Genomic DNA, 11,064 nt, shown 5'->3' with positions numbered 1-11,064 from the left:
GATCATGGGAGACTACTGGCAAAAATGAGTGCAATTGGACTAGACAAAAGAGTGACTGAATGGGTTGCTATATTTCTAGAAAATAGATCTCAGAGAGTTAGAGTAGGTGAAGCTTTGTCTGACCCTGTAATAGTTGAGAGGGGAGTTCCTCAGGGCAGTGTTATCGGACCTTTATGTTTTCTTATATATATAAATGATATGAGTAAAGGAGTGGAATCGGAGGTAAGGCTTTTTGCGGATGATGTTATTCTCTATAGAGTGATAAATAAGTTACAAGATTGTGAGCAACTGCAATGTGACCTCGAAAATGTTGTGAGATGGACAGCAGGCAATGGTATGTTGATAAACGGGGCTAAAAGTCAGGTTGTGAGTTTCACAAATAGGAAAAGTCCTCTCAGTTTTAATTACTGCGTTGATGGGGTGAAAGTTCCTTTTGGGGATCATTGTAAGTATCTAGGTGTTAATATAAGGAAAGATCTTCACTGGGGTAATCTCATAAATGGGATTGTAAATAAAGGGTACCGATCTCTACACATGGTTATGAGGGTGTTTAGGGGTTGTAGTAAGGATGTAAAGGAGAGTGCATATAAGTCTCTGGTAAGACCCCAACTAGAGTATGGTTCCAGTGTATGGGACCCTCACCAGGATTACCTGATTCAAGAACTGGAAAAAATCCAAAGAAAAGCAGCTCGATTTGTTCTGGGTGATTTCCGACAAAAGAGTAGCGTTACAAAAATGTTGCAATGTTTGGGTTGGGAAGAATTGAGAGAAAGAAGAAGAGCTGCTCGACTAAGTGGTATGTTCCGAGCTGTCAGTGGAGAGATGGCGTGGAATGACATTAGTAGACGAATAGGTTTGAATGGCGTTTATAAAAGTAGGAAAGATCACGATATGAAGATAAAGTTGGAATTCAAGAGGACAAACTGGGGCAAATATTTATTTATAGGAAGGGGAGTTAGGGATTGGAATAACTTACTAAGGGAGATGTTCAATAAATTTCCAATTTCTTTGAAATCATTTCGGAAAAGGCTAGGAAAGCAACAGATAGGGAATCTGCCACCTGGGCGACTGCCCTAAATGCAGATCAGTATTGATTGATTGAACCGGTGTGCGAGTTCGAGAGACGGAAGATATGGAAGTAAGTTCACCCCGGGAAGAGGAAGACATGTGGAGAATCTCACTGTATCCCCGTACATCGAATCCTGGTGAAGGATCGTGTTTAGGCGGTGACGATTGGACAACCGCCGTGAATTTTCTTTTCCTTGACGGAGGAGATTGTGGAACTTGAGAAGTAGTTCGCGGTAGAGGGGCAAATTGGTGTGGGGACATGAGGGGGCCAAATCGATTTTCGACTGGGGCAAAAGAGGACTCTAAAGTTCAAGTAGTCACTTTCATAGCAAGCTTTTTCTTCAATTCCTGTTGTCTTTTATGCTAGGGGCAGTGAATGGAACCCACTTGATGTTCCCCAGAACAGTTGAAACATAGTCGCCGAGAATCAGTACACTCTTGTGTCTCGTGATTTTGTGCGCAATTTGCACATCTAGGGCTTTGAGCCCGACAATTTTTCCGAGTGTGACCATACCGTTGACATATACGGCAAATTGTGGGTTGGAAAACAAGGGGTTCAACTGGGGATCGAATCCTATAAATAGAAACATATGGAGGTAGCGTCCGGCTGCGAAAAGTTATCTTAATTGTTCCTGTGGGAACATAGGAGACCTTGCCATCCTGCATGGAACGCCTGTTCATACGCTGAGCTCCAACTATCGGTACAGACGATTTAGCGTATTTGCAAATTTCCTCTTCTGTCAAGTCCCTATATACCCCTCTGTTCACTCCAACCTTATAGATAGAAGCAGAACGAATAAAAGCTTTAAGGTGCTTTTCCTGTAAAATGGGATTGGACAGGAATACCGGAGTGAAAGTCAATTTGGAGTCTATGTGTACCTCTTCGAGTGATTTGGGTAACACCAACAAATTTCCGTTCATAAAAAAGTCTGCCAAGGCTCATGGGATGCATACTACCCAATTTTTACTGTCGTCAAGGAATTCCACAAAGACGATGTAGTGGCCGGTATGTTGTGCATCGTATAACCTGGCTTCCGGTTCAATAGCAGAAGGCCAGTTATTGTTATTTGGGACAGAATTACGATCAGCTAGTAAGGAATCAGTAAGCACGAAATTCTCCTCCATGAGTATTACTTTGTCAACTACAACTGTCTCATCCTCCATATTATTACCCCCACTCGAATCCGCCATGAGGCCAGGGGTGTGGGAGAAAATCAACACTTTTTTTGCTATTGGCTTTATGTCGCATCGACACAGATAGGTCTTATGGCGACGATGGGACAGGAAAGGGCTAGGACTGGGAAGGAAGCGGCCGTGGCCTGGTATGAAAATGGGAAACCACGGAAAACCATCTTCAGGGCTGCCAACAGTGGGATTCGAACCCACTATCTCCCGAATACTGGATACTGGCCGCACTTAAGCGGCTGCAGCTATCGAGGTCGGTAAAAATCAACACATAGACCAACTACTACTCTCTCTCACCACTCCCAATGAACAAATAGAAAAACTAAAACACAACACCAATCTGAACACGAATTGCAGAACACGCACAGAAAACCTCTAGCACCTCGCTTCCCTACTTCCGCTCACCCAGAATTTTCCATGTATGATTTTCTGATGACTGCTGTCATTCTTACTCCTTGGAATATTGACTTGGAGTGAGACATCATTGTTCACATCAATTTCGTACTCATCATCCAATGTATTTCTGCTGTGAAGAGCTTTTTTTTTTTAAATCATAGATTTGTTCTGAAGAAATATCTTGTCGCTGTCTGGTCTTTCGTTGAGCCATTTTTCTTGTTTGAAGGTAATGGGGATAGTTCGAAAACCGACTAGGGTGCGTTAGCTGGCGCCCCTGGCGGAGGTTTGTGACACGAAGAGCTCACGCTGAGCAGCATGTTAACCGCATAGCGTAGAGCAGGCAGTATATAGGATTGAGAGGCGGTGGTGTTCAATGAACATTAGTATCCTACCATACAGTACGCCTGCAGGGGAATAGCCCCCCTATAACCATGTGCACGTTAGTTGGGCTGCAGCAAACGATTTGGGAAGGGGCTGCTGAATCACACTGTATGTATTTAATTGCCTTGTGCATTGCTTCTACATGCATATTGGTATTTAAACCACAGTGCACGGTCGGTAGATGCAGAGTGGGTCTCGGCCCTCAAGTGGCTACGGCTGGTCCGTGGTCCAATAGCTCTGCACTCTGACCGGCCAACCGAGCAGAGGAGGGGTGGCCACGGCTCTACCATGGCTCTACGCCTCTGCATTCAGGAAACGGGACAGGGCTGGACCTCACGGCTGGCCCCAACCGTCGGCTGTGCTGAGAATGGTTTTCCGTGGCTTTCCATTCTCCTGCACTAAGGCGAATGCCGGGACAGTTCTTAGTATAGGCCACGGTCGCCAACCCTCTCACCTTCTCCGAGCATCTCCTTCACCGTAACAAATCTTCCGGCCTGAGAGACGGCGTCACCGTCTAAGAAGCCCGCCTCCCCCTTCAGGGGAGGAATGAAAACACTTTAGTAGTGGCACAGTGCAATCTATAGCAATAGGCCCACATCTCTTTGCTTAGAACAAGCAATAGTTGACAATAGTTGACAAATTCTGACGTGTCAGGATCTTCACACATTTTCAAACCAGCATCTAACTTAAGTCCATGTGTACCATCCAGGCACACACAGTCGCTTCCATATTTTTCATGCGTAACTTACTACGTTGTACATCGTTCATTAGTACCAAAAGAAGACTTCTTTCTTGAGCCTAGGGTACTCCTCTCCTCGTTGTTTACACAATAATACACACAGAGTGCCGCTTTCTTCCATTTCCTTTACCCATGCACCAACACTAATAGGCCTACCATAATCTTGATGTCGTATCACATCACTGTTCAAATTGAAACTTTGTTCGATACTATGCAGGTCTTTCTTAGTGATAAGATGTCTCCTGTCTAGCTCATCTACAATAGAATTTCGAACTTCTTCCAAAATCATATCCATAGGAATATGAGCTTCAGTTTTAGAAGCTACCACTTCGCGTTCTTGCTGTTTAAGTCGTAGATGCCCCAGATCATCTTTATGACCTACATGAGTAGTTATAAAAGAAACCTGACATGTTATATCTTGCGAAAGTTTCATTTTCATGCTTGCTGGGCAAAATCGATATACCTTGCAACTTCCTTGGGTTTTAACATGTCTTTTGCCCGTAGATTTTGACACGTATGTACCGCAACGATGGCAGTATTAACTGCACAATTTTGTTCCATCTGCACGTGTTTTCACAGCAATGCATCTTATGAAGGAAGAATTCATTTTGATTTTCAACGGAGTCTTTCCAGTACCTGAAATCTGTGAAGGAAGTAAAATGTTTCTCTTCGGAGGTTAGATGAATATCATGGATCTCTTTGAAATGCTGAACCATGCCTTTATCTGTAGGTGCTGTAAAATCGCAAATACAACAGTTCAAATTCTTTATCATCATTGAGGGAGTAGTAGTAACTGATGGATATTTCATTGATGTTTTCAAAGCCCTGACACGTCAGCAAACCGTTTGTTACATAAATTGCGCGGATGTTGTCCGTCTCCCTTACATTTTATCTTATTATGGACTAATTATTCTTCTTGCTAAAAGCAATCAACGATCAGCTCTCACTTGTCATTGCAACTAATGACTGACATAGAGCGCGAGGGAAAATATTACTAAATGCGCGCAAACGGTAGGCCCCCTAAACTTACTACAGCATTATAATTTTGAAGTACTTCATACTTAATAAAATTAGAAGTCATATCGTCCGCCTCTGTGGTGTAGTGGTTAGTGTGATTAGCTGCCACCGGCTGCCCGGATTGGCGGAGGATTTCCGATTCCCTCCTCAGCTATCCTCGAAGTGGTTTTCCGTGGTTTCCCACTTCTCCTCCAGGCAAATGCCGGGATGGTACCTAACTTAAGGCCACGGCCATTTCGTTCCCTCTTCCTTGTCTCTTGTTTCCAATCTTCCCATCCCCCGACAAGGCCCCTATTCAGCATAGCAGGTGAGGCCGCCTGGACGAGGTAGGTATTGGTTATCCTCCCCAGTTGTATCCCACGACCCAAAGCCACTGCCCTTGAGGCGGTAGAGGAGGGGTTCCTCGCTAAGTCTGAGGGAGAAACCAACCCTGGAGGGTAAACAGATTAAGAAGATGAAGTAGAAATGCAATGCTAATTAGCAACATAGGCATTTTTTTTACTGGCATATGCAGATCTTTTGCCACTGCAGTACTTTCACCATATGATAGGAACCTGCGTGTAAGTGTAATTGGGGAAGTGTAGAGTGTTGAATGTGAGGAAAGGAACGTTAAGGGCGACACAAACACCCAGTCCCCAGGCCAGGGATGTTAATAATTTACAATTAAAAACCCCCTGTCCCGTCCGGGAATCGAACCCAGGGCCGCCGGGGACAGGCCCCTACACCGCGGGGCCGGACAATAGAGGCATACAAAAGAAAAAGAAAAAACTATTTCCTCCTTAAACTTCTAGCGCGTAACCCTGGAAGGAGGGAAGGGGATGTGTCACAGCAGGAAGAAGAGGAAAAAGTTCGCGCATGCGCCCGTTCAGTCTTAGAGACTATCTCTAGACGGTATTGCTGCACGAACAAAGCTGATGTAAAACCAGAGGATAGCCAGTGATAGAGGCCACCAACACCTCCGCCTCACAAATGCAGAAAAGCAAGGCTAGTTAAAACAGTCGCCGTTAAGCCGAAGCTTATATTCGGCTCGGTCTTTTCTTGTGAATTACGGTTGTTGTTGTTGTTGTCTGGTGCGTTCTGATGCTTGCAGACGCAATGTGTGTGTGAGCCACAATAACGTAGCCAGATCGGCCGATGGGGAAATAGATGATGGTAGAACACGATGGAGGCGCATGAATGACTTGTCATTATAAGGACACTGATATAAGTGAATTACAGATGTGTTGGTTCTACAGTTACATCTCTCAATGTTTATTTAGTTTATTGTCAGTTTTTGTTTATTTTCTTTTTGAAAAAAACCCATTTGTGGGGGTTGGGGGGGTCTACCCTCCCAGTATATCCCACCCCACACAGCTGCGAACAGGCGAGCACCATTGAGACGGCGGTGCAGTGATTCAGTATATCTGAAAAGATAGCACCACCTTCCATTGTGCGCTTGCGAATGTCAAATGTTTGGCCCTCTAGCGGTAGTTCAATTTTTAGAGTTAGTTTGTTTACATGTTGTATGCATGTTTGACTTTCCTGTCAACGAGTCAAATTTTTTTAGCACTTAGTGTGATACTTGTGGTATGTTAATAAGGAATGACTGTTATGCAATCCCAAGTAAAGTGGCTTTAAATTTAACCTTGAATGAAGTTGGTGTCGTAACGTCAAGGGGAATTACTTTATCGTTTTCCTGCTTGTAACCCGCCCACTTCAACCCAAAACATAATACTTGAGTTATAGGCACTGTGGTCGTAAGTGTCAGATTCACTTCGGGAAAGAAAACTCCTTGAATCTTTCTTTTAGGTATTGATGGAGGTTCCGGGTGGTGGAAAGCTTTGCTTTAAGCCACGAGATGCGTTTAACATAGACTACAGATGTGAAGAAGATGAGTGGGATGAAAAGACCGTCTACGAAAGAACCGGAAGGTTTCCGGACACACTGATTAATTTTGGATTTGATTTCAATAAGTGTGCGTATATTTTTTATGTTTTGATACAATCTACCTGTCTTAAACGTCAGGTTAATATGTTTGAACCTTATTTTATTTCTCATTTTCCAGATGGACAGCTTCGGAAGATTGATCCAAAGACGAAGAAAGTGACAGACGAACCATTTGAGTTTAATGTTTCGGATGATCCTGATTATAATCAGAAGCGGTATGAAGCCCTTGGTGAAGTAAGTTGATTCATTTACATTCCATCCATATTAACTTAGTGGAGATTAATGCCCTAAATTCTGCTGTGTCGTCCCCATTGACGCTCTGCAACTTCCAGATAAAGGGAAGGAACTAAGAAAAGTCCTCAGTTTTAATTACTGTGTTGATGGGGTGAAAGTTCCCTTTGGGGATCATTGTAAGTACCTAGGTCTTAATATAAGGAAAGATCTTCATTGGGGTAATCACATAAATGGGATTGTAAATAAAGGGTACAGATCTGTGCATATGGTTATGAGCGTATTTAGGGGTTGTAGTAAGGATGTAAAGGAGAGGGTATATAAGTCTCTGGTAAGACCCCAACTAAAGTATGGTTCCAGTGTATGGGACCCTCACCAGGATTACTTGATTCAAGAACTGGAAAAAATCCAAAGAAAAGCAGCTTGATTTGTTCTGGGTGATTTCCAACAAAAGAGTAGCGTTACAGAAATGTTGCCAAGTTTAGGCTGGGAAGACTTGGGAGAAAGGAGACGAGCTGCTCACCTAAGTGGTATGTTGCAGGTATAAATTTCATTTTTTTGTCCGTATTGAAGATTTACATGTGATACAAATTATTATAATTTTTATCATAAGTAGTATGTTCCGAGTTGTCAGTGAAGAGATGGCGTGGGAGGACATCCGTAGACGAATAAGTTTGAGTGGTGTGTTTAAAAGTAGGAAAAATCACAATATGAAGATAAAGTTGGAATTCAAGAGGACGAATTGGGGCAAATATTCGTGTATAGGAAGGGGAGTTAGGGATTGGAATAACTTACCAAGGGAGATGTTCAGTAAATTTCCAATTTCTTTGCAATCGTTTTAGAAAAGTCTAGGAAAACAACGGATAGGGAATCTGCTACCTGGGCGACTGCCCTAAATGCAGATCAGTAGTGACTGATTATTGAACTGATCTTCATTTCCTGTCAATTGTTTATGTGCCGGGCTGAGCGGCTCAGACAGTTGAGGCGCTGGCCTTCTGACCCCAACTTGGCAGGTTCGATCCTGGCTCAGTCCGGTGGTATTTGAAGATGCTCAGATACGTCAGTCTTATGTCGGTAGATTTATTGGCACATAAAAGAACTCCTGCAGGACTAAATTCCGGCACCTCGGCGTCTCCGGAAACCGTAAGAGAAGTTAGTGGGACGTAAAAAAAATAACATAATTGTTTATGTAGTCTTTTTGTGAATGGTTTCAAAGGAAGTTGGAAATTTATTGAACATTTCCCTTGATAAATTATTCCAATCCAATTCTGCTTCTTATAAAGGAATATTTGCTCAAATTTGTATACTTGAATTCCAACTTTAACTTCATAATATGATCTTTCCCACTTTTAACAAATTCCATTCGAATTATTTCCACATCATCTCTCCATTGATAGCTCCGAACATATCACTATTGAGCAGCTCATCTCCTTTCTCCCAAGTCTTTAAAAGCCAGAGTTTTCAACATTTTCTTAACCCTATTCTTGTAAGAATTGTAATTCAATCCGGAGATTGGTGAGCCTAGATGTGGACACCTCGGAATGCCTGCGTCATTCCTGAGGCAGAGTCTTGGGTTGCTCCAAGGTCTTGACCCTGACTGAATCGAGGTGTCGTAAAGCTAATGCATTGAGCTCTCAGTTGCGATCACCGGTATTTTGTATGAAGGAAGTCGGCTACCCGACTAAATTATCTTTATATCGGTCTGTTTTCAGACCAACTTTGCTTTACCGGATGAGTTGGTCGTGCGGTTAGGGGCGCGCAGCTGTGAGCTTGCATCCGGAAGATAGTGGGTTGGAACCCCACTGTCAGCAGCCCTGAAGATAGTTTCCCATTTTCACACCCGGCAAGTGCTGGGGCTGTACCTGAATTAAGGTCATGGCTGCTTCCTTCCGTTCCTAGCTCTTTCCTGTCCCATCGTCGCCATAAGACCTATCCGTGACTGTGCGATGAAAAGAAACCGAACAGCAAACAAACAAGCAAACTTTGCTCTATGGGAGGGAAAGCTGGGTGGAATCAGGATATCTTATTCATAAGCTGGAAGTAAAGTAAGGTAAGGTTGTATTCTGCCCGGTAGGCAGGTCCGAACCTCCAGAGAGGTGTGCCTGAGCTGGAGTTTACGTACGGTAGGGTGGCCAGTTCCTTTCCTCTCCTCCATTCCCTTACCCCCCACCAACAGCGTGTGGCAACTCATCCAAATCTTGACCACGCTCAATGTTGCTTAACTTCGGAGATCACACGGGATCCGGTGTTTCAACACGGCTACGGCCGTTGGCAAGCTAGAAGTAACAGACATTAAAGTAGTGATAATGATTGCACATACAAACAGGTGGGAACAATGGCAGGAGGGTACTCTTTTGTTGGGAATCACCTAGAACAAAATGCGCTGCGTTCCTTTGGACCTGCTCCAGTTCTCAAACTAAATAATGCTGGTAAGAGCCCCATACACTGGAACCCAGTGTTCTCCCCAGAAATTTTTGTCAGCCGGGTGGCAGGAATGAGTAACTGGGCGGGGAATACTACATAAGAAATGAATATGATAAAATTTCAATTTATTACCCTCAGGACATTAACAATACAGACAAGTAAACATTGCAGATATAAACTATTTTAGTGTTGTTATCACGAACAAGACATAACGAAGTATTTTGAACTTCTAGTGTTCTACTGCTCTTTCATAAACATGGAACACTGCCGCTTACCACTTGGTTGTTGTGGAGTGCCGTTTGGGTTTGCGATGTAATGCGAAATAGAGTGCTTGCATCCAATTCCACGCCAATCCAGACACCTTTTTGAAAGTTAGAAACTTCATTTTGTTCCGTATTAAACTGGGATTACAGTAAAATGAAAATGTTAAAGGTCCACCTTTTCAATACCATGAAAGTTTATTGATGTGAATATATATCACATAACGTTTAGAGAAGGTTGGTACTAGTTTCAACGCTCATTGCACGTCATCATCAGCCAACAAATCAATTGGGCAAAATGCAACTTATCGAATAGCAATATATAACACATGATAGCACCTACAAGACAAATGTTAAACTATGACTAGTTGAAATATAAAACACATGTCAGCAAACACAAGGGTTAATGTTGAAAGCTAAATTGTCAAAAGTTAAAACAATGAAAGCAAAACAGAGAAGGTAACAATAGTTAGGGTATGTGCACGAGAAAGTAGTCCAGCTTGAGGTTTGTAGAACATAAAGTGTATCTATATACAGTACAACATTTAAATGTACCAACTAAGGCAAATTTTAAATGTAACATTAAAATGATGAGGGTATGGTGCGTATAACCATCTAAAACATATGACAGCATCTATAAAGTCACTGTTAGATTATAACCAGTTGAAATGATGTGGTGTGTCTGACTGTAAAACATAACATTTTTGAGAAGGTATCCCAGTTGTTGAGTCTTGATAAACAAGAGTAGTCCAGCTTGAAGTGCATAAATTATAAGGCAACATATGTTATCAGTGGGAAGAATAATCTTGTTCTCTTAAGTTGCGGTAATTAACAGGCTTAATTCAGGTGGTTTCGAAGCCAACAGTGTGGTCTTGTGAAGATCATAATTTGAATTAACGTCACGATTCCCAGTTCAGTATGGAAACGTGGAGACCTTGAGTAGCGTGATGGCATAGATATTGAAAGGAGAGGAGCTGGGCGCATTGTTGGCTTCGAAACCACCTGAATTATGCCTGTTAATTACTGCAACTTAAGAGAACAAGATTATTCTTCCCACTGATAACATATGTTGCCTTATGATTTATGCACTTCAAGCTGGACTATTCTCTTGTTTATCAAGACTCAACAACTGGGATACCTTCTCAAAAATGTTATGTTTTACAGTCAGACACACCACATCATTTCAACTGGTTATAATCTAACAGTGACTTTATAGGTGCTGTCATATGTTTTAGATGGTTATACGCACCATACCCTCATCATTTTAACGTTACATTTAAAATTTGCCTTAGTTGGTACATTTAAATGTTGTATATAGATACACCTTATGTTCTACAAACCTCAAGCTGGATTACTTTCTCGTGTACATACCCTAACTATTGTTACCTTCTCTGTTTTGCTTTCATTGTTTTAACTTTTGAAAATTTAGCTTTCAAC

At 42.4% G+C, this 11,064-nt stretch overlaps 1 protein-coding gene across 4 annotated transcripts in view; it reads left to right on the top strand.

The window, feature by feature from the left end:
- Window positions 1-5,665: 5,665 nt before the first annotated feature.
- LOC136881829 (FAM172 family protein homolog CG10038) overlaps window positions 5,666-11,064 on the top strand; it is a 160,258-nt gene continuing 154,859 nt past the window's right edge. Inside the window, exons 1-3 of one of the 4 annotated variants that reach the window (XM_067154286.2) lie at window positions 5,666-5,770; window positions 6,575-6,740; window positions 6,831-6,946. In XM_067154286.2, the coding sequence (XP_067010387.2) occupies window positions 5,756-5,770; window positions 6,575-6,740; window positions 6,831-6,946 (297 nt within the window). In that variant the 5' untranslated portion in view covers window positions 5,666-5,755. Of the gene's footprint in view, window positions 5,771-6,199; window positions 6,389-6,574; window positions 6,741-6,830; window positions 6,947-11,064 lie in introns of those variants that run through there. The other 3 variants (XM_067154272.2, XM_067154266.2, XM_067154280.2) reach the window with 3 other exon arrangements.

The sequence above is a fragment of the Anabrus simplex genome, chromosome 1, assembly GCF_040414725.1.
Source record: "Anabrus simplex isolate iqAnaSimp1 chromosome 1, ASM4041472v1, whole genome shotgun sequence".
NCBI classification, from domain to species: domain Eukaryota; kingdom Metazoa; phylum Arthropoda; class Insecta; order Orthoptera; family Tettigoniidae; genus Anabrus; species Anabrus simplex.
The sequence above is the reverse complement of the archived record's forward strand: the minus strand, read 5'-3'. Positions and strand labels throughout refer to the sequence as shown.